Source organism: Neodiprion lecontei, chromosome 6 (assembly GCF_021901455.1).
Source record: "Neodiprion lecontei isolate iyNeoLeco1 chromosome 6, iyNeoLeco1.1, whole genome shotgun sequence".
Lineage (NCBI taxonomy): Eukaryota > Metazoa > Arthropoda > Insecta > Hymenoptera > Diprionidae > Neodiprion > Neodiprion lecontei.
The window spans coordinates 11,077,150-11,100,746 of record NC_060265.1 but is presented as its reverse complement, the minus strand read 5'-3'; the positions used below and the strand labels follow the sequence as shown (position 1 = coordinate 11,100,746).

The 23,597-nt window shown below is 39.3% G+C and overlaps 1 protein-coding gene across 9 annotated transcripts in view; it reads right to left on the bottom strand.

Annotated features, from left to right (window-relative positions):
* Window positions 1–1,280: 1,280 nt before the first annotated feature.
* Window positions 1,281–23,597, bottom strand: part of LOC107225353 (protein Fe65 homolog) — a 191,496-nt gene continuing 169,179 nt past the window's right edge. For 7 of the 9 annotated variants that reach the window (XM_046744144.1, XM_046744143.1, XM_015665784.2 and 4 more), the window contains 12 exons: window positions 12,622–12,834; window positions 9,382–9,620; window positions 9,183–9,301; window positions 8,982–9,094; window positions 8,219–8,417; window positions 7,999–8,126; window positions 7,615–7,620; window positions 7,023–7,273; window positions 5,775–5,977; window positions 5,267–5,443; window positions 5,018–5,188; window positions 1,281–4,846 (listed from right to left, as the gene is read on the bottom strand). In XM_046744144.1, the coding sequence (XP_046600100.1) occupies window positions 5,039–5,188; window positions 5,267–5,443; window positions 5,775–5,977; window positions 7,023–7,273; window positions 7,615–7,620; window positions 7,999–8,126; window positions 8,219–8,417; window positions 8,982–9,094; window positions 9,183–9,301; window positions 9,382–9,620; window positions 12,622–12,834 (1,798 nt within the window). In that variant the 3' untranslated portion in view covers window positions 1,281–4,846; window positions 5,018–5,038. The remainder of the gene's footprint in view (window positions 4,847–5,017; window positions 5,189–5,266; window positions 5,444–5,774; window positions 5,978–7,022; window positions 7,274–7,614; window positions 7,621–7,998; window positions 8,127–8,218; window positions 8,418–8,981; window positions 9,095–9,182; window positions 9,302–9,381; window positions 9,621–12,621; window positions 12,835–23,597) is intronic. The other 2 variants (XM_046744146.1, XM_046744147.1) reach the window with 2 other exon arrangements.

Sequence of the window (23,597 nt, the reverse complement as noted above, 5' to 3'; positions counted from 1 at the left end):
TTGATGCATAACACTTTATGCATGGAGGTAGTAATAATTAGCGTAAATTTACGTACTTTTGAGAGACTATAATTATTAAGCATCATGTTTGTGCAGAAACAACTCTACCATATCAGTAGTTTAGGGTTATTACATCTCCATAGTAATAATTTAGTATTTGCTATATACTATCAGTTACAATGGTTTTTATTTTATTTTAATATTCATTTTATTTTTTTGTGGCGACATGTCAACACTTATAACACAGTTAAGCTATGCACGTGTGATGTGATGTGTGTGTGTGGGTGACCGTGTTCTCGGTTTTGTGTGTTTCTTTAGCGTTTCGCACATGTGCCCATTCTCGTGTGAGATAATAGTAGTGCTGTAATGATAAACGTTATTTTTCACTTTTTTCTTACCAACTATATTGTATTTATATCTATCTATAAATATATATATATACATACATACATGTACATATATATGTATATATATATATATATGTACGCCTGTATGCCTCTGTGTGTGCGCGCGAATATATACGAATATATACATGCACACACATTCACACAGACGCATACAAATATATGTATACATACATATATGTGTGTGTGTGTGTGTGTGTGTATTAATTCTTATAATATTTACATACATTTAATCACATCCTGAACGTCATATAACATACCGGTATACAGATTGCAGGTAATTTGTATTTTGGGATATCTTGTTGTGGGTTGCATCGGTGCATTTTAGATTCTCAAAAGACAAATTTAACGCATTCGTGTCACACTCAGCGTGTAACGGTTCCTTATTGTTCATACATCATGGGTATCTCAAATCTATAATGTACATAAAAATTGAGAGAATGACTTTGTTGAATATATTATGTAAAGAACGAAAAAGATTACAAAATGAATGTTATCATAGTGCGGATTCAAAACCGGGCACATTGCGTTATCGTTACATCTAGCTGGTTATAACAGCAAGAGCGGCGCATTTTTTTGTGGTAAATATATTATAATATATATGATAAATAATATAATATAATAATATAAATAGTATAATATATTATAATATATATTATAATATATATATATATATATATATATGTATATATATGTCGTGTAATATTACAGTAAAGGCGGGCGATCAGCGTGTTACATTATGTACAATAATAATCGATTTCTCTCATTATTTAATTACTTGATTCAATTAATTTAGTTAACCTAGAGAACGCAGATTTTTCTCTGACCTTTTCATTCGCTTATACTATACATATATGCATATTACATAGAAACATCGTCCTGGGTCCCGCACAAGTTTACTCTTCGCAGTAACAGCCTTTGCAAAACATTAACTTATTTATTCATTTTTTTTTTTTCACTATTTCTGATTTCAACAACAAGTATTTTCCTGTCCTTATTCCTTTTGTCTGTTTTTTTTTTTCGTTTTTTTTTTCTATTCACCCTTCACATCTTTTGTTCCGTTTTATTTGTGGTAATTCAACTTAATTAATTTGTTTTTATCTCTCGTCAGCGGCACCGCAGTTTTCTTTTCTCCATTATTTTTTTCCGCTTTACTTTTTTATTTTTTATCTAGCTATGCAATTCATCTGTATAATTGCAACGATTTATATAGGAACATTTGGATACCGTCAATATTGAGAAATACTAGCCGTTGTAATCGCTTTTTTAATGATTTTTTTTTTCTTTATTTTGGCCCATTGCTACATTTCGGATCCAATTATAACAGAATCCCCAGCTGTCTGTACAAGAATAATCCATCATACATAATTGGCATGGCTTGAATTTTGTGTCAATTGATAGTTGATAATATTTCACGCGAATAGTGTGCTTTTATAATTAACGATTTCGAATTTTCGAGCAACAGTTAACCCACTGGTCGCGATTTGTCCTGACTTTTCTGCAACTTGTTGTAAAATTGCTTGAATTGGACGCAATATTTGCGAATACATGGCAGTGAATTGCACCGTTTAATTTTTGCCTGAAAAGCTATAAGCCCCATGCCATGCCATATTTTTCCTCGTCGTACTTACACATTATATGCGTGTTATTATCGTGGTAAATATGAAATTCGCCCCAACGATGCGAATGGTAACATTATAATCAATAACGGTACTTGTCCGCGAGTGTCATCAGCTGTAACTGGCAGTAAATGAATGTAAAAAATGGTGACAATTAGTGACAACAAGAGTAACAGTAATTATAAACATCAGCAGTTACAGTGTAATAAAATTAATGATAATCATACAATTAATATATATACATATATATTACTTGTCACGGTTAGAATATCATTATAATATTATTCCCTGCAACCAGCAACAGTAGCAAATATCATGTTTTTGTTGTTATTAAATATTATTATTATTATTACATCTATGTATGTTTGCAGCACGATATCAATTTACTGTGATAATAAAAACAATTCTTACAGTAATACATAATAATTATAATATGTATAATATATGTCATTATCAATCAATCGCGTTTCAATTTAGGGTTAGATATATAGGATACGTATAATATATATTTACTAACCTATACGATTTGTTATATACGTAATCCTTATACTATAATTCAAGGGTGCGTCTAGCTTTTTATATTCAAATTTTCATAGCGTTTATCTGTTTATATGTGATAATATATATATATATATATATATATATCATATATATTATATATATTTAACCATAAATTAATATTATCTTCCGTTTCGTTCGAATATAAAAAGAAAACGCTGCGTGATCCACAAATAATATGTGTTTATACACATAAATTTGTAAATATACATAATATACGTGTCTTATGCATTCACAGCAGTCAGAATTCAAGTATAATGTCAATATAATACACATACCCATTACACGTATATAAATATACTTGTATGTACATACACATACTGTAGATGTACCGTTATAGCTCGATCTTGCGATTTAATTCGTCTCTGAACATTATTAATTAACGCAGGATATATGCGAGAGATATTTTGATAGCAATTTTGTTTTCTTTTTTTCTTCGCTTTTTTCTCTGTTCATTCCGTAATTATTCATAACACTACTACCTTATACGTATAGCTTCTTTACATACACACTTTCAAAGTTGATACATTCTGACACTCTGCTGATCACGCTAATATTTGTCATATCACCTCGTCGCAGGCTCTCCCTAATTAACCTGGCATTAAAAAATAAACACCTATCCCTACGCAGTGTAGTGTGATGATTTGAAATTTCTTCCCTTCGATTTACTTCGATCTTCCTTTTCGTACTGTACACTCAAGAATATATAATAAGCTCTATAATTATGTAGCTTTTCAAATGCCTTGTGGATACTCTGTATATTATAAACTTATACACCTCTTTTTCCCTTTCTTTCTCATTAATCCTAATACTTACATTATCGTATGGTAATAATATTTATTAAATTAATCACTCGTTCCTCGTATGTACAGAATTTAGTGTTTTTCATTTTCTTTTTTTATTTGTGTGGTTTTTGTTTGGTTTTCTTTATTCCCTTGTTTCTTTAATTTCTTTTCTTCTCTTCTCTCTTCTTCAGTAACGCAAAGGTCGTTCTGCCTGGTCACTGCATTACGCGAAAAGTTCGATAATATCATTTAATCAGCTAATTCAATAGGGTACATTGAAAAATTTTCTTTTTGATTTTTTCCTTATTAGTTTCATTTACAACCAGTACTTAATATAAATCTTATATACGTATGTATTTATATATATATATATATATATATAATATATATATATATTAAATATATATTCATATTTGTCTACTTGATATAATTATACGGCGTCTGACGCGCGTGATGATTATTAAAATTGAGAAGCTGTTTAAATTTTATGTCATTATCATAAAGTTACAGCTTCACGGAATGTCCGAGCAATTTCTGTATCGTGAAAATTATCAGTGATATTTATTCAATTCATTTAGCTCTTACCGTTAATTATCAAAGAAACCATCGTTTGTCTGTAGAGCGGGACGAAAAATATAAGATCGTAGGAACAGTTATTTTCTTTAACTCGTTTCCTTTTTCACATCTTTTTTTCACGATCATATGATTTTGTAAGAGACGAGACACGCATGTCGAATGCGTTGTTATTTTTGATTCTCTTACCAATTTTCTTCTGGCCAACGACTAATTTTGACAGGCAAGTTGCACCATCTACGTTTTAATTCAACTACAAAAAAAAGTCTAATCTTGATTGTGATGCTTTTAATATATGTTTACGTGGATGGGGAAAAAAAATAAAAGAGTACGATATTAAACAAACAAAAAAAAAAAAAGAAATAGAAAAACCTTAAAATTTTATGTAAAAAAAAAAAACTTTAAACAATTGCTGCGGATGTGTTGAGTATTTTGCTTCTTTCATATCTTTATCCGTTTTATATCAACTCAGAAACTGCAATGTAATATTAACACTAAGCCTTGTCGTTTATAGGTTTCATATAGCACGTTGCTGAATTCACGATATTTTTTTTTTTTGTTTTTTTTTTTCTCTTATCTTAGGGACTGAAGGAGAGGTCTTATGGGCAGCGACACAACATCAGTGCCGGAATCTTGACGTGGGATTATTTTTCTCATTTCTTTTTCCATTCCTGTTCTTTCTTGCCATCTTTTCAAAATTATTCATCTTTGAAAGAAGGGACCGTACGTTTATCTAAGGATTGCTTTCCCAGCGTGCAAGTTGTATGCGCCTTGTATCCAACGAAGGCGAGAGAAGTGACCGCAGAGATGCACTAGGCGGTGATCCTCCAAAGTATTTCAGGGTCAACGGGGACTGCAGATGTCTGTGTCTTATTACCTCTCGCTCTGCAGGTAGTGGCCACAGTTCCTGCGAAATTACAAGTAAAACCTTCTTCAACAAAGAAATCACCTTGTAAAATACTGCTTTCCAGGGAAACTCGGAAATTCGCACTTCCCAGTTTTTTCAAAGTATATTATTACGCCTTACGGATAAAGGTAATTGATCCAGAACACCGGATACGCCGTTGCGAAAACTTACCTGCAGCGAGAGAGCCTCATCTCAGGATTCACCCTGCTTATTTCTTCGACCAGTAAGAGATCCGACAAGAGACTTCAAAGTGGCTCCAAGACCCCGTCCTCCAGGAGTGTTTAGGCTGGTTGCATTCCTGAATCCTTGGGGATGAGCGTCTAGGCATTTCTGGTACCTCAACTGTGGTTGGAATCGGGGGATGAGTTGCGATAATCGCATCAATAGCGTCAAGCGATTCTTGACGAATTTATGACCTACCTTGCAAGCAGCCTCGATAGTTTTGCACAGTGCTCCGCTACTCGGTTCGCAGTTGAATACGTGTGCGATAAAAATGTCCTGAGCCGTATGCATTATGAAGGCACACTGTTTCACGTTGCGGCCGATCCCCAAAAAGGACAGGTAACGAACTCGACATTCGGTTATGAGCTTGTCGTCCTGTTCGACGGTAAAATTTCCGTTAATTAACGATCGTGCAAAGTTGAATATTCATTGTTACGGTTGAACCTCGATTATTCGAACTAATTGGGGCCGAGCCTGGTTCGGATAACCGAAAAGCAATTTTTATCTTAGGAATTGATACCACATACGACACAAATTTGAATCCACAGATCGGAAGACCGAGAAACGCGCTTGAGCTTACTCGAAGACGTGCGGTTCTCGCAAAACCGTACAAGAATGTATTTTTGGTACCAAGGTGCGAATAAATCAAGTCATGGTTCGGATAATCGAGCTCCTACTTTATGCGAGACAAAAATTGATTGCTCACATTTGGCGTCAGTATGGATATCATGCTCGGTGCCACTGCAACGTTAACATTTCGCCACTGATCATTCGGCGTGTTTGTTACCATATGATCTATCGCGTCATTCAACACGTCCATACCGCTGGCTTGCGAAACTTGCATCGAGCCTAGGTATTGTGCTCTTAATACTTTCTTCGGCTCTTCCATTGGCGTCGGGAAAGATTGTGCTGAAAAAGAAATCGGCACAGAAAGAATAAGTCTAAAATTTATCGACATATTTGCATACATTTTTATATTTATAATTTATTCTTTCATATCGGGATAATGTTGTGTAGTAAGATGAATTTTCACGCCAATTAAAAGTTCCTCTTAAAGCGTAAGTTTTATCACGTTCTTTTTGAGCGAGTTCCTAGGGTAGGATCAGTAGAAAATGATAATCTTATTTGTTCGTTGTGGCGAGACTAATGGACGGAATAGAATGAAACAAAATGCATTTGAAAGCTGCAAATTTTCACGTGAGAAAACAAAAACAAAATTTCAACTATGTTAAAAATTAACTTCTATACGTCGCGTCGGCTCAAGTGGAGATCTATAGAAAACGATTAGGAAAACGGGAACCACTTATACAGGCGAACGGAATATCCTAAACACAAAAACAAAGACTTTTAAGAATCGTCAATATATCCTCTAAGCTACTGCGGATCGGATTTTTTTGAATTTGAAATTTGGCTTAGCTGTAATTTTTTTCATCGGAAGTCGTGTTTTTTTTTAGACTGTCGGGGACGTTTTTATTAATTTTTCAAAAACAAAAGATCAAATAATAAATTCGTCACACAGGACCTCAGAGGATACACCGACGATTCGAAAAAGTTTTGGTTCTAGTATTTCGGATATTCCGTTCGCCTACAAACGTGATTCCCATTTTACTAATCGTTTCTGAAAAGCTCCACTTGAATCGACGCGACGTACAGGAGTTAATTTTTAAGACAATTGAAATTTTCTTCTTCTAGTCATAAAGCGAAAATTTTCAGATTTCGAATGCATTTTGTTTCATTTTATTCCGTTCATTAGTCTAGCCGTATAGCAACAATAAAATCATCATTTTCTACTGCTCTGACCTAAGAAATCCCCTCAACATACGAGAACTATTCGTGCGAACAGTTGTTTTTTCGATAATTTACATAAATCAGTAGGTATAAATACAAAACGATTAGATTTTGAGGTAGCTTCTGCAGAGACATGATAAAAAAAAGAAAAAACTATAATACTTACTGACTAGGGCCTGACCATTTCTGTGGAATCGTCTATGTTCCGTAGGAAGATTAGTCGGTCTAGTTGCCAAACTCGTTCTCCCGTTAATATCAACTGGCTTAGCAAGATTCTGATGAAGCGATCTCTCGATCATAATCTTCTTGCAAATATCGCGAAGGGTGTTGGCGATCGTGCGTGCCGGCATGTCGCAACGAAACACGTGACACATGTGTCTTCGCGTCGATCTGTCTCTGGCGACGTACGCAAAGTCCCTAGGTTTGAGAAATAGAGAAAAGTGCGATTAAAACTTCTCCATCTCACAAGGCGTTGCTACATGATTCGAGCCGGAAAATCGAGCAAGTCTCGAAGATACGGCCGTGTATATTATGGATTTAATTAATGCAAAGCACGATGCAGTAATGATTTATAGTCTGGACGGATGTGGCTCCGTTTCCGTGTGTTCACCAAAATGCAGTAAATTGTTTCTATGTTTGTGGGTTAATGCTTTGTTCTGTTTCTCTAAATCCAGCTCGGTTTGCAAGACAGGAGAATAGCAGTTCCATGCAGTTTTCTGAAAAGTCTGTGTCGATGCAGGTTCAAGTATTTGAATTACCTTTCGCTGTTGTGTCCATCCGCGTCAAAGGCAGACATGGAAGAAACATCGAAGTTAATGATGCTTCCGAATTACGTAGCAAGTGATTATAAATGTATACAAAAACTTAATGCGATCGACCGCGACACAGGCGATTATAATGTAAACGAAACGAGTATCTAAACCCGAGCGCTATCAAGCACAGAAATGGTTACATTTATACACCGATTGCTGATCGATACTCCGGCTTCCATGCGACAGAATCGTATGGAACAAAGAGGTTCCGAATAAATGTAATTTCCCGATAAAGTGGCGAAAATCATCGATTGTTCAGGTCGACGTTAAAACGCATTGACAATTGAAGATTTATCACTTTGTAATAATGACCGGCAGATTGGTACTCACCGTCCATTGTCTCTTCCAACGCCCCACACTCTGATCGTATGAATGGGCTGAGTATTGAGTACCGTCAGGTTTTCCGGATCTATTAGCTTAAGCGCACCCTCGTCCAAGTCCATAAACAAGTCTTTTCCCTGAGGAGGTCAAAACGGGGTGTATGAATGAAAGCAGCCGGAGGAAAAAAGCATACAAGACGAATGCCGAAAAGATCTATCCGCACACTCACGTCTCCCCATCTTCCGACAACGTCCAGCAGATCGTTCCTCCCCAGTGACAAATCGACGATGCACTTGTTGACGGCTTTGCTACTTCGCTCCGGGGTCAGATCCTCTTCGGCCACCTCGACCCACCCCAACGAACGGACCGCAAACCTTATTGGCCTGTCTCTGCTCTCGGTGTCGACGCGAGCTGGGTAACTCCTTCGCCTTTGATGGGGCAGATTGAAACTTTTGTAAATTATTGGCAACAATAAAATGGTGGCGGTGAGGGGTTGACGATGCGGGATTCGAGTGAATCGACACGTCTTGAGGGGGTATGTGTAGTATACGAGTAAATGGCTGAAGGAATAGACGATTTTTGGCAATTTATTTTCTACTATATCCAAACTATTGTTTTTCATTCTTTCAACAGAATGCCAACCGTTTCGATTTGAAGTTCGAGTTTTATTTCAAATTTGACCAGTTTTTTTTTTAAATTTAACAGACTAAAAAAATGTGATAATTAAAAAAATAAGTAGGATGCAGCGAAGAGGGCAAACTATCCAACAATAAATTTGTTTTTTTAGCAGAAGTAGTGCGGGTGATGCAATACATGTCACCGAGGGAGGTGGTATACATATATAAAAAAATGTACGTAACTCTAGTCCGATCTGCATATTTTTTAATGAAACAGACAAACAATCGAATGGAATAATTAGTCGTCGAGCTTTAAGTTCTCAAAATTCATCCGCTCTTTCAGCCGTCGTATCCACTTCGAGAAGCGAAACCTACTTGAGAGCTAGATCCTCTTTCCTCTTGTTCTCCAGATCCTGATCAAGGGCAGAGCTTGTGTTGCTGCGGGTGACAGTGTTCACCATTCCGCCGATCGAGTGAAAATTGTTTATCTGAATAGAGTATTCGTAACGTTGTTAACGGCCACCGCTTCCATTGCCAGTAAAGACAAACTTCATTAAGTGTAAAAATTAAACTTACACTATCGTTATCCTTAACTAAACTTCTGCGAGAGTCTGATTTCGAAGGCAGAGGAGCCTCGGGTGGTTCTCTTTGGATGGTGCCGCTTTTTATGTGCCAATAATACGGGCCGTCGTTGTCTGAAAGCAATTCGTAAGTGTTACCAATTAATGGGACGGTAATAGCCCGGAGATTCCGGCCGGCCCTGGGTGGTACCGACCTTCGTGCTTCTCCCATCCCGGCGGGAGATTCTCGTCTTTGTCCTCGGAGTCAACCGCGTCGATGTCCTCGGACGCTGGCAGCTTCTCCGTGCTCGGTTGCAGCGGCAAGTCCTTCTGGTCTTTGTGCTCTTTTGGCTGACGACGTTTTACTGGAACCGCGTAAAGGTCGCTGTTCAGCCCACCTTCCACGTGAGGTATTCCACCCATCTCTGATTCGTTGTCAGGCTTCTCGCAGTAGCTGAAATACGATTTTTATTTTCAAATTTTTCAGTCAACGTATTACGTGGATTTTAGGGAACTCGTTGTATAATTGCGTTAACTTTGACAAGATTCGGGAGAAAATGCGAATTCGCTCACAAGAAACCTGACTCTTCGGGGTAAAAAACAGTAATCGTCGTCATAAAAAATTTGTATAAAATGTTGATCAGGTTTCAATTTAGGTTTCAAGTCAGGTTTCAATAGTCTCTTAACTCTTGTGATAAAATATTTTGTTTTTTAATTCGACCAACTGTAAGGCTTTCCAGAAACCAACTACAACTCGACTGAATTTGTATCCAGGGGTAGAAACTTACGCAGGATCGCTAAAAGCGGCAAAATTCGTTGCATAATGTATAAATAAGAATTATACTTTTGAATATTTGAGACGAAAAAAGTAAGAAAACCCAAACGAAAGCTCTATGCAAAGATATAGATACGAAGTTGCGTAAATATCACAGGCAGTAAGAGGTGGTTATCATAAAAGCGTGAAGGTAAGTATAACACGGCGCCATTTTCAAGAGCTGCATCTGACAGAATGTACCAACGTTGAGCGTGAGCGGAGATAGGAAAGCTCTGAATTCACGCCGAGGTGTATCTACAAGATAAATTTGACGATGCTCGGTGTCGGACTAGTTTTCCCGACGTGAAGTACCAGCTCCACAGTTTCGCCGTGGTGCAGCGTCGAGTAATTACCGGGCGCAAATAGAAGGAAACAGCAATTCGGGGCATGGCGGAGGATCAAGGTGTACAGGGTATACTAAGCGGCTAAAGTGAATAAGCGTTAACACAGGCGAAAAGCAACGTCTAAAAGCACCACCTAGCTTCAAACGCCGTCGCAGCCCGGTTCGAAAAGAAATTCGACGAACGTACAGGGCGCTCGGGTGGTTGGTCGAAAACTTTTTACTCCAAAGGCTCGCTGTTTTAAATTAGATAACGCCGAAGTTATTGCAGTTTGCATTTTATAAATCTCCTATCACCCGACGCGAACTTCAAGCGTAATTCTATGTTCGGGACCGACGTTTGATTCCGCGTCTCAGATTCATTGCTTTACCCCGCCGAGTCCGATCCTCGAGGGTGGAAAGAAGAGTAAGTATGCACGAAGAATAAAAGTCCAGGGTTTATTGTCGATACTTCTTTCCAGAGGCATGCCAATAGTTTACCGCAAGTTTCACTCTAAAGCTAGATAAGAACGTCTGAGGAGCTTTTGTCTGATGACTGGTTTCGATTGTGAAATGATCTAGGAATCGGCGCGTCGGCACTTTATCGATCACCGATATTAAAATAGTTGGACATCGATGCATCAGTGTGCGACGTAAGCTCTAATTCGTACGTCAAACTGTATGCTGCTTTCTACCATATTATAATTACTGATATTGTCAAACAGTGCGACTTGGCGAAGTTTTGCGAAAGTGTTTGGAATCGCGTTTGTCGAGTTTCAAGAAAATAGCGAAAAGTGAAAGGAAAAACCGCTGACTTATTCGAACCAGAGTCATTCTACTTGCTCTTCATATCCGTAAGTCACCGGAGGATCGCGACTTGTGCCAGTTACAGGGCGTTGAACCGTTTTGCTATTCGCTCACCGCAATCGTTGCTTCGATTACCACAGGCAATACTTAACCCCGACGCAATCTACCGCGTACCTGCAATACACATACCGGGCTCGGGGTTGATAACAGTGGTAACCTGCAGTACTCCTGTTCCATGTACGTATGTATGTATATTTCCCAGACAACCAGGTGACTCGACTCAACTTCCGCTGCGGCTCCATCAACCGGTAATTTTCAGCCATCCCCTTTCCGTTCCTTCCCTTGCCTATTCGTCCTAAAATAGCCAGCCTACAACCTTTGGCTATACACGAGGGTTGTAAAAGTTTACGAGCTTCGTGTACCGAGAAAATAATTCAACGGGTCATTTGGGTGAACCCAAGGTAGGATTGATTTAATTCTTACGGGGCTGCGAACACTTGACGTACACGATTGTTTATAGAAGTAAGGAGACATCGCTCACCGAGGTTTCACGTTTCGTTGAATTTCGCAAGTACGATACGATGTTACCTACGATTGACACGTCAAATTCGCATTCAAAAATGCTATGTCTTTTTTTTACATTATTTTGGTACGTGCTGTTTGTCGGTTATTGTAAAGGCCAAGCAACTTGGATTGGCAGTCTTGGATTGCTTAGAGTCGCGATGGTGAAAAGTATGAAAGAGTCACTGTTGGAACATGAATAGTAGGAATGCAAAGAAAGGTAGCGTTGGGTTGCTCGAATTCCGCTGATGCATCGGTAAGCACGAATTAAAGTTCAATACCTATATTATACAAGTACAGGCATGTATTAAGCGTAACGTAGAGACAGACGCAAGAAGAGTATAAACTATGCTGATATACAGAGTGAAGGATATAGACGTATACAAGTAGCCAGTGAAATAGATGAGGGTGGTGAACAGAGAAAGACAGAGAGAATGAGAAACAGAGAGATATATAGACAAGCGACGATAGTCTACAATTAAAGCTCAATGTAACAACGCTGTACAATCGGTATACTGCTGATAATCTCCAACCGCGAGATTGGCAGTTACAGTCTATGGTTAATGCCACAGTTATTCGAGCCAACTGCGAGTAATTACAGAGACTGTGCGTCCAGACTTGGCAAAAAGGATCAAGTGCTGCAAAAAACAAGAATCCGCAATTTCTAGAATACACATAATAGTAATACCACTTGACGTCAACCATAGCAATTGGCATTCCTTCAATTTGTGTTTGTTCCAATTAGACACCGTCAACGACGTAGTTCGATTTCTTTAACGCGGGCTTGGCGAGAATGGCTGTGGACTTTTGGTACTATAGAACCGGTCTTAATAAAATAAAACATTTTTTTTTTTTGGCATCTTGCCGTGTATCCGTTGATCACCAAAATTTGCGCGACGGAAATATCATAACGATCAGCAATAAGAAGGGCGCAACGAAAGTCGAGAAACGTACTCCCTTAAGGTGGCGTTGGCTCTTTCAGTTTGATCTGGACCGCGAGTGCAGCGGATAGATCCGACGGAATCCGTCAATGAGGAGGCGCTAACTTGCGGAGGCAATGTTGGACCCTTTGATCTGTCGGCTCGGTCGAGTACATGAACGTGAGGATTGCCGTTGAGGGTGTCATCGACCAGCGTCGACTCCTCCGCTACACCCTCATTGCTGTACCTGAATCACATGTTTTCATATTACAGATTTACCTGAGTGACAGCACCAGGGCAGAAAAATATAGTCAGACGAAGAGTCGATATTTTCTTGTAATGTCATTTTTTTTAAATTCCGTCTCTTATTTATTCCTGCATGATAGGTTTGATGAATTTTTTCACAATCCAAGATTCAGATTCCAATTCCTCCAAATGTTTGAGTCAGTTGGCAAATGTGTATATATTATAAACACAACACTGCGTGGCGTCGTTTTCGCTAAGTTTGTGAAAAGTGCGGCAATTGGAATTTCAATCGAAGATGGTGTTCAGATTGTGAAGAAAAAAAAAAAAAAAACCGATCAAGAATCATTCGACGAGAAAAGTGGCTCGGATGATGAATAAAAAAAAAAAACTCCGAATACGAAAAGGAATGTTGAAAATTATATATCCCGTACGGCAATAAACGAAGTTATGGAATATCCGTTTACAGGTATGACAACAAAACGTCGTCTTAAAGCGGCGGTTTCGGTGGTCGTTGAAGCGGGGTCGCGAACCCTGTCAAAGTAATTAAAGGACCAGCTTAAGCGGTTTAGTAATTAGCGTATAAAGTTTAGCGTCGACCTCGAGAGTGTTAGTCGTGGGGTATTATGCACACTCGCGTAGTATCCCCATTTCTGTTTTATTAACTATTAACGTTGTCGCGTTTGCTGTAACAGTGCACCGCTTAATAATATATGCATGCACGTGTACTTTGTCACGTGCATAGTGCGAGGAGAAGGAAATAATTTAAGCCGATTAAAACCATGCATCCAGCGGAATGCGCTTCGCCAATAAAATGAACGAGGACTGCACGATATGTGTGCGTGCGGGAAATATGAAACAATGTTACGTAAAACGACCGAGTTTAAATAAAGGCGTACTTGTTCGCTTTTCAAATAGTTGGGTATACCGATCGGTCTTCTCGTTCCAAGTTCGGTTTTACCACTAGGTGGGTAACTCTGGGGTAAATAGAGAGAGAAAGAGAAAAAAGGATAAGCTACCGCGGTTCCTATAATGGCACTCTCGTTCAAGTGATCGTTTGCAGGACAATGTGAAAACCCCCCTGAACAATTTCGCTCCTTAACGAGGAGTAAAGTTTCCCTTAACTCTCGGAACAAATTAAAGGACTAGAAATGGCAATCGTCGCGCAGTTAATCCACCAGTTTTCAAACACCTTCTGCTGCAGGGTGTATAGGACTGGTTGGCTAACTGGTAAAGGCGCGAGAAAAGGACTTGGGTAAATGGTGGTTAGGGAATGATATTCCCCTGTAGAGAACAACTTCGCAATGTAGAGAATGAGAAGAGAATGGTTCTTCGAATGGAATGGAGGGTTCCGAATGTCCGCAAATATTAAAGAAAAGAATAAAAACAAAAAAAGAGTCATTTGATTCTTGCGTTACCGCGATAAAATCAGAGGAAAGATCAACCTGTTTTGAAATTCCAAACCCTCGAGGAATTATAGAGGAAGATTTTACGACAGAAAATGTCTTACTGCACGGATTGATCACGAAATTACATTAATTGACAACTTGGCAACTTTGCAATTTATAAATGTCCTTCATATTAGGCGATTTTCCCCCTTGTTGGAATCAATTTTATAAATCACTTGTAGAGTCGTCATGACAGCGTCCCACCAGCATTAGTGCCAGACTTCGTTTCGAGTTCGTTTCCCCGAGGTATGGATTTTTCAATTATCGCTCAGTTCGAGGGACGAACACTTGAGCTAAACGTTTAGCATTGTTTTAATTCATTTCGGAAGGGTTATAAATTTTATTAAAAGAAACTATCGCACGCTGAGTGTTATCGATCCAATAATTCGCTAATACTATGAACAATCGCCAGATAATTCAGAGAGATCTGGCAACGCGCGAGAGGAATCTTAAATTTGAAAAAGATCGGAACGGGTTATAAATGAGAGTTAAATATTATCACAAGAATTACCTCATCGTTTAGGTAAGCGAGAAGAAATAAACTCGCTTGCCTGGATACTGGGCGTTGGTCTTGACCTGAAATCCATTCGTTTGTAATGGTATTTATAACGAACGTGTAAAAAATTGAGAACTTCTACCGCGCATCCGCAAGGCGATGATGATGATGATGATGCCGATGATGACTCGTGAGGCGGATAAAATGTTCACGTTCGGTAGAGGCAGACCTCAAGGTGTTGTTATCGATTGGTGAATGGAAGAAAAAATAAGAAACTCGTTTCCATGCGGAGAGCTACTTTTGCCAGTTGTGGGCCACGTGGTTCCAACGTTTGCATTCGCGCCTCTAGCAAGCTGACTATTAATATTAACTAGGCAAGGCCCTGCGGTGAATGATTCTTAACCGTGACTCGTGACATTTGGAAGGGGCCTCTCGGCGGATCCGCTTCGAAAAGAGGGAACACGAAAATTATCTTCTCGATACACGTGATACACTGCAGATATTTCCAGACAGCCGTTTTCAGGGATACAAAATTGAGGTATTCTTGTCGTTGTCGGTAATTAATTTTTACCGTATACAGTATACAAGGTCGAAAAAGTATTGAAACAAGACCATGGAAAACAAAAATACAAAGGAGTTTGAGTGATAAGCTTGATGTGTCATTGTTTATTTCGTTCGTTGATGAAATTTTGGAAATGAAAATTTACCGAAAGATAGGTTTTTGATTCAGCATTTTGGCAAATGATAAAATATCAATACCGTGTCTTCAGAGTTAATGATCGTCAAGATTTTTCAAATGAAATTCGAAGTTTGAACATGTTTTTCCGGCCGAAAGAATATTGCTTGAATGAAACTTGAAGCAACAAATACTGTTTGCATTTTTCAACCCTCCGTTTGATGTCTCCTCAACATTCATGCTACTTTTATCAGAGTATCCGAGTGATACGACGCCAATTTAGGAAATTCATAAGCTTGACTGCAAGCCTCCTGGATCAACACACAACATAACCGAGTCGAGTTGGCACTCAATTAAGACAGAGCCGATGGCTAATTGCGATCAACGGGGCATCAAATTGGTCGAATGGGTTCGCTCAGGGCGTAGGTAACGTGCCAATTACCAACGAGTATGCCTAGTCTGCTTGCAGGGTACGTATTTACGTTGTTTAGCATGCCGCTAATCATTTGAAAGTATATATGTGTACATTGTACTGTATAAACGTCGTGTATTTAGAATAGCCTTCTAAGCATTTCACCGACTGCAGCATTATATAGATCGGGTTGTGAGAAATCATTTAACGCTCAATTTAAGCCTCGCCGTTATCTTCATTTATCACAAGCGAATTGGGGACTCGACCTTTTACCATGTCAACCTGCGTTCATGAATTTTTGTTTCTACATTTCAAGGATCTGGTTGATCGAATAGTAATATTGAGATTTTGCACACGTAGGTTGAATCGATCCAAGTTGAATTTTATCGCCACGGTTAATCATTCTCTTGATAACAACGGAGAAAAATATCAAGAACAAATTTTAAATGCTAAAGTAGATTTTGCACCCAGCTGTAATCAGTTAATCCTCATTTGGGTTGATCATTGCAAATCATCTTTAATAGGTTCGTTGCTGTTAACCTTCATCATGATTGTATACAGAATGTTTTTTTTTCTTTCTCAATCAACTCAGCGAGTTGAGGGAAAACTGTATTTCATTGTCAGTTGGTTTGTAGAAAATTTATTAACGGGTGAAGTTATAAAAGTCATTAATTATAACCAGGCGATCGTTAAGGCTTCATGCGTTAGTAAATAATACAGCAAAAAATAAATGATAATATTCCGCTTTTTGAGCTTGTTAATGACCTCACGTTCTTACAGTAGGAATTAGCGGTCGGTTTCATCTCTAATTCAATGCAACTCTCTTCAATTACGCCTTACTTGAGTGTCTATTTTATCATTTGTTTGTTTCCCAGCCTCCGTTAACCAGCCAATTAATGCAAAATACATTCTACGAACTCGGTTAAGCGCCTCTTCTCTAATTCACCTGTCGCTTAGACAGTAACGAGCTTGTAAAAACTGTAAGAGCGAAAATTACGTAAGGCAGGACGCATTATTGTGACGCTTGAGAATCGATCGATCTTCATAACCGTTTTCTTTGTTATGTTAATTATTCTGAGATAAACGGGCAGCCGGGCAGAATTGTTGTCATAACGAAGAATCAACGTCCCGGGTCTCATTTACGCGGCTTTTAGGCTCGCCTGCATGATCAATTATGAATTTGCATCGAGTCTGGAGGCTGATAAGTTGCGAAACTGTTACGCGCCGTAAACAGACGCAGTGATTTACTTGGACAGCTGGAAGTCCGGCTGCGAAGAAAATTTCAAAAGCAGGCCTCGCGATGCTTTGCATAAGACAGAAAAAGAAAGAAATCACAACGGGTCTTTCGGTTGACGGAATCGTCACCGAGACACCGCCAACTACGCAGTTTCCACAATCTGTCACTCTTGCTTAAATGCTCGGTTAGCATTGGAGACAGAGATGTATTATGAGGTGTGTGCTGCATGCGGAGTGACGGTTCACAGTTACCTCAAGCAGGTGTCAAGACTTCATATTATTATACTGTTTTAGCCTGTCGTTGATTTGCATGGTTACCACCTGATCCCAGGTTTCGAGACATTCTGAGCAATTTTGACAACATGCAACGAGTCGAGTGTTATTTTCTTGATTATCGCAACCACGAATTTCAGCAAGAACCGCAGCTTCTGCGAATGATTGATCTGTAAAAAGTGTTTCTATTGCATTCTTTTTTGCTCTCTCGTTTCAGAAACGTTGAACGCATAGAGAAACGAATGAAGCGGAAAGCTGACAAAATGAAATAGTTTGTAAGCTATAAACTTGTACGGTTAGTATACAGTTCTTACGTATAGTTATCTACGCTAAGTCATCCCTCATAAATATTCCATGAGTCCACACACATACACACTGTGTATATTTGTCCTGTACTTTTATTGCATCGACCTATGCAATCTTCGTCCCCCCGACGATAAAAGATAAAAGTGAAGTAATCTACAAGAGCCCGAAATAATATCTCCGTACAAACGAGAAAACAGTCATGCACTTATTTTCGTTTTTCCTTTCTCTAGCCCTGAAAGTAATAAACGAAGCCAACCATGTGAGTGAAAATGTACATATACATTCACGGCTATCGAGTTTATAAGTACATACTTGAAATCGCGTAAAATCAGCGATAAAACAGTCGTTCGCACGTCGCGGACGGCGCGTCGAGTTTCGGGAAATTTTAACCGCTGCTCCAATAACAGAGTGAAAGAGAAAAATGTATCGGAACTAGAAAAAAAAAAAAAAATAAAGAATACATATACATATATATTGTACCAAAGGGTGAAATCACCCTTCTTACCCCCTTTTAATGATCTAGTAGTCATCATAGATAAAAGAAGTATATAAACCTCTTATGTCTTTAAAAAGAATAAGGTTGCTGCGTCAACCAACATTATTGTAAAAATAGTCTTGTTTCAGACTTTAAAGTAGAAACACGTTCTCTGCTATTAAAGCTTTTTCACAATATTTTATTTGCGCCTTTAATTTGTCTCATCAAATAAGCTCACGAATCCTTACTAATTTTTGCAACGTCATAGAACGTTACAATGTATGTACATATATATACATGTATCATACATCGAATAAATGGAAGAGAGAAGACAACCCTGCTATATTGTTAAAAGTGTTTGATACTATTTCGTATTATCAACTAGAGGCAATTATGTATGCGTATAAGACCGATAAACCGATTTATCGAAATTTCGAAATTCTAAAGCATTAGAGGCAACAATAATTCCTGATCATTTTCAGCCACTTCAATGTATTTTTTCGGTTTCTTATCCGGAGATATGAATTCATGACGCGCAGGGATGACGCCTCGTCTTTGGGTGATGGGATGTCAGTCCAGCTCTGGTGACGTGACAGCAAATGTCAGGAATAATATTATTTTCTATACGAAATTTCTCGCGGACTTGGCTCGGATGCGGCCAAATAGACGTAAGTTCCTTAATTCAGAAATATGCTACACCCGCACTGTTGCCTATATTCACGGTTAAACATTTTTTTCTTCTTTTTTTTCTTTCAGTAAGGGGTCTGCAGAGGACTGCCAGTGTTCGTTTATTCAGTCGTAACGTTCATGTCGGTGATTAACTTTGACACGGTTTGAGACAACGCGTCGCGGGTTGTTTGTCTCCGGGCAATTTTAGGGGGCTGTATAGCTAGAAGATGGCGGTATGCAAAGTATGCTGCGAGAGATACGTGCCTAGCCACTGCTGGTGCACGCGTTGGAACTTTGCCGGCTTAAGAGGTAAATTCTGACGCGAGTTTTGGACGTCTAGATTTATTACTCTTCGCGAGAAAAATCGTCTACTACAATCTAGGACTGCACGTATTGCGTACAGTACGATCGATGAATACACGGACCTGCATATATTTCCACCCAAATGTCGAGCTCTCCAGAAATTTTCTCGGAAAGTTTGAGATCGTTTAGATGAGTTATTTTTCAAACATTTCACTGGAAAGTTACAATTTGAAAGGAAAATAATCTCAAGCTAGTGCTTCATGTTTATTGGAGTTTGTTAAGGGAGAGCTTGTTGAATTTAACCTGTGAATTTTTCATCAAATTTAGATGGTAATTTTGTTTTTATAAAATTCCAACAAACATTTACGCTGAAGCCTTATAAACGGGCTTACGAAGTCCAAATAATTACTCAACTTTTGTGGAGTTCTTTTGGGGTTCAAACATTTTTTAAGAATCTTAGTGTCAATTCAACAGAGAAACAAAGCTGTCAATTAGTCGCATAAAACATGAAATTTATATAAATCCAAGATTTTCTAATTCTTTTCTTGTTTGCCATATATGCGCGAAAAAGTGAACAATACAACAGAAAAGAAAATATCAACCCAGAGGGAGTATAGTCGAAAGTTTTGCTCGGGAAGGGTGACAATTTTCAATAGAAAACTTTCCTCCCTTTCACACGATTCGAGATGTACGGAATTCGAACAAATATATTGTGCGACGAAATTGAATCGCGACGCTCCGCAGCGGAGCAACGAAAACATGTTAATACCTCGAAGAAGAGGAAACGCCGTTGATAGAGGGTAAAATAGGCCAGTTTCATGAATATTGGAACACCGTGGGTTATTTTATGAAAACACAAATGGTATAAACGAGCGTAGAGAATTTTGGATAGATACGGAAAGGCGTGGGAACCGACACGTGGAGCGGCGTCGCGACGCTGGAGAAGCGTGATCGCATTTTACGACAGAAGTTAGATTAAAATCTTGGCAGGATGAGAGAGTTTGGGGCGACAGGCGATCGTAAAACCTCAGGAATACGCCGCGGCTTGCCTGAGAATGTCGCAAGGACGGACCTTAAAAAGTAACCGGGCCTATCTATTGCCAATTTGGGCACAGATTCGTGGTGACCACCCTTGGATTCATTACCGCGGGAAGAAGGTTGTAGAAAATAAGGAAAAAAAAAAAAAAGAAATGGGGTAAGAATACGAAAAAGGTGACGAAAGAATCGGGGCAAATTTGAGATAGGCGGTTGTCACACGAGTCTATGCGAAATTAGGTATACAAAAGTGTATAAAAAATAATCATTTCCAATTAGATCGGGTAAACGGTCATGTTTATTTTACTTCAAACAATCAAACACGCAGTATTTTAATATTTCTTAAACGTCCTCAGCCTGATTCGAGTTTATAGACAGAATTGACCGGCTTGCGATGCGATGTTTGTTTCAGGTTGTTTAAAGCCGCACTTGCAAACAGCGGTAAAAAGACGGCTCAAAGAACTTGATCGTTGCTTTTCTCTCTGGCTGTCAAAGAGCAGTAATTTCGCGTGCATTATTAGGGGAAGAAGCAGCCCGCCGGTAACGATGCGTCGACTTTCACCGTGGGGTTTAGAAAGGACGAAGAGCGTGAAGAGCATAATTTGGAAGGAGCTTCCAGCTCCTGGGTCGCGTAGAAAAGTCACCCGGTGTCACGAAAAGAAAATGGCGAAGGGTGGTGGGGAGGGGGATGAAGATACCACGGGCACATGTGGTACATTCCATTTCAAGGATTTATGGGTGAACCCCCGTTTACGTGTCTTGTAGCGCGCATGAGAGGGAAAAAAGAACCGCGCGGCGAGACGTCAGTATTTTCAATGGAATACGCAAGGGGGGCGAGGGTTGTACAGGTGGAGATGGGGGGAGAACGCGAAGCGAAGGTTCTTCAAAAAACGAGGAGACGTAGAGTAAGAAGAAAATAAAAGACACGTACGAAATGCAAAATACGAAAGATAAGCTCGACTGACACCGAATCCGACGGCACATTCGGTCTTGTTTTACGAATATCTTACGGTACCGAGAATTCGTATGGGAGAAAGAATTGGAGAGGATCGCGTGTACGTCGATTTTTTACTCTACAAGCGTGCATACTGAGCGAATCATTTAAAAGCTGGGCACCGTGCAAGGATCAAAGGTTACCAAAAGAAAACGATTTTATTGCAGTTTTTCCTAAAGCATTCGTAAGCTAAGCTGTAATTTCAACTTCGATGTTTAAAAAAATAATAACAGTAGTAAATATTACATATAGAAGCTTAGAAATTGATTATAACGTTGTTTGTTGGCGATAATCGATATCGGTGCAATGTTGAACGATTAAAGATCTCACGATGCAATAATGGGTAATGAAAAGAGTGTTTCAGTGTAAAAACAGGTTTCTCAATAACGTGAGAAATCCCACGAATCTGCTGAATTTTTAACCATTTTGAAGCGATTAAAACGAATCGAAGTATAATTGTAGTATTTTATATTTTCTCATCGCGGTAGCTTACGAACATAGTAATTTGGTGAATACGCGATCCACGAACAGGGTAGATGCCCTATTATTGGCGACTTCAGTACCGTCCGTCGCCATCCGACGCAAATGGTATAAAACTGTCAAATCATCGTCAACATTGCTTTTTAAATAATTGATTATCCAACAGTTCCGTTTAGTAATACCCGCATGTTATGTTTTCGTACGGAATTCAATCATAGAAGCCATTTATAGTGCAGTGATAATTCGAATTTCTCGAGTAATCCGCATTTCGAATAACTCGAATGTTTCGAACAGTTTGCTTTTCAGTTCAATTGGCACCGAACCCCTCGATTAACGACGGAATCCGTTTGTAGTGGTTAGCACAGAATAGCATTCGGTGACTCCTAAGGGCTGTAAATTGTCGAGCAGCCGTTCAATTTGAATGATTTTAGCCGCTAGAATTATAATTCAAATACTCGAATTGTTTAATATAAGGGTCTGGCTCGGATGAATAGTTTAAAGGACCAAACTGAGTCCGCGGGAAGAAAATCCATATTTCAAAGTTAATTATAATAAACGAAGTAAGATAGGAAAAGTAATTGAAATCGGACGAATAATCGTGGTGTTGTAACGTGAGTAGATCTGTATTGGAAGAATCTGAAAAGTAAAGAAACAGTGTTAATTCTTTGTTGATTGACGAGGTTTGTCCAGAGATGTAGGCACAAGTTGGTTATTTTCAAAGAGTATACATACAACACGAATATTCCATTCGATTCGACCACTCTTCGCGCACCCCTAATTTACAGTACGTAGTGTAAGCCAGTAAAACATATCAAATAACGGTGGCAAAGGGTGGTGCAGTGGTCATAGGCGGTGCTCCTATCCTATCTCGGGATAAAATTAATAAAATCTATCGACATCGCTATCCAACCACCCCAACTTTGGAGGCGTCCCAACCCCCAACAGCCAGCCGCCCTGAAACCGCGCAAATAAGAATCAAGAATCGGAGAACGCTGTTGCGCGTCGGTCGTCGTCGGTCGTCGGTCGTCGGGCGTCGCGACTTCGGGTCGACGGGTCGACGGGTCGGCGGGGCGGGCGGAAGGGACGCCAGCGTCGCGGCGACCCGCCGGTTCGATCAATACCCGCAACCCTCGCAGCCCCGTTCGCGACTGGCGTCTTACCGGCTGGGCCGCTGCCGCGGGCTTGACTGGCTCAAGAAAGGAAAGTAGAGGCGAGTGGGGTAATTAAGTTTATGCTGATTCGCCACACCCCCTATGTAGCCCTCTGTTGCCGCGTCACCGGGCTTCGGATATGGCTTTCGCAACCCCAAATTTGCTCCGTACAGCCCGAGGGAAACTTTTCTCCTCGCGGGGCGCGCAAAACAGCTGCGAGGTGTTTCGATTGTTTCGCAGAAATTGCGATGGCGGTTGAGCCATCTTTTCGAACAATTAGAAGAAGGAAAAAGAAGGTAGGAAAAATCTGTCCAAGCGGACGGAAAATTAATTGCGGAACGGTGGCTTGTAGAATCGAATTCGAGATGACGATATTCGCAGCTCTGGGTTACTCGGGTTTTCTTATTTTCATTTTTAACGGAGGATTCTCACGTGACAGGTTACGCGGGGTCGCGAGAGAAAATTGAAACGGAAGATTGTTTACCCATAAATAATACAAGGTTAACGATGACAGTGTGATAGGTGGGAGTAAATAAAAATTCATCACGGTACGGACAGGTTTTTGTTAAGAAGAGAACAAGGCAAAACAACTGTCTAAATTTTTATTTATTCAATCTTCACTGATGATTCAATTCTATCATTTCAGAAAAATCATCGTACAGATCAGTAACCGTTGACTATATTTCGTTATTCCGAGATCCGAATACGCAATAACGTCCGGCAACGACGTTCATTCTGAGTCGGGTGAAATTATTTGAAAATTTGGATACGGTTGTAGGCCTTTGTGAGATTTTTTCTTTAAGTTAAATCTTA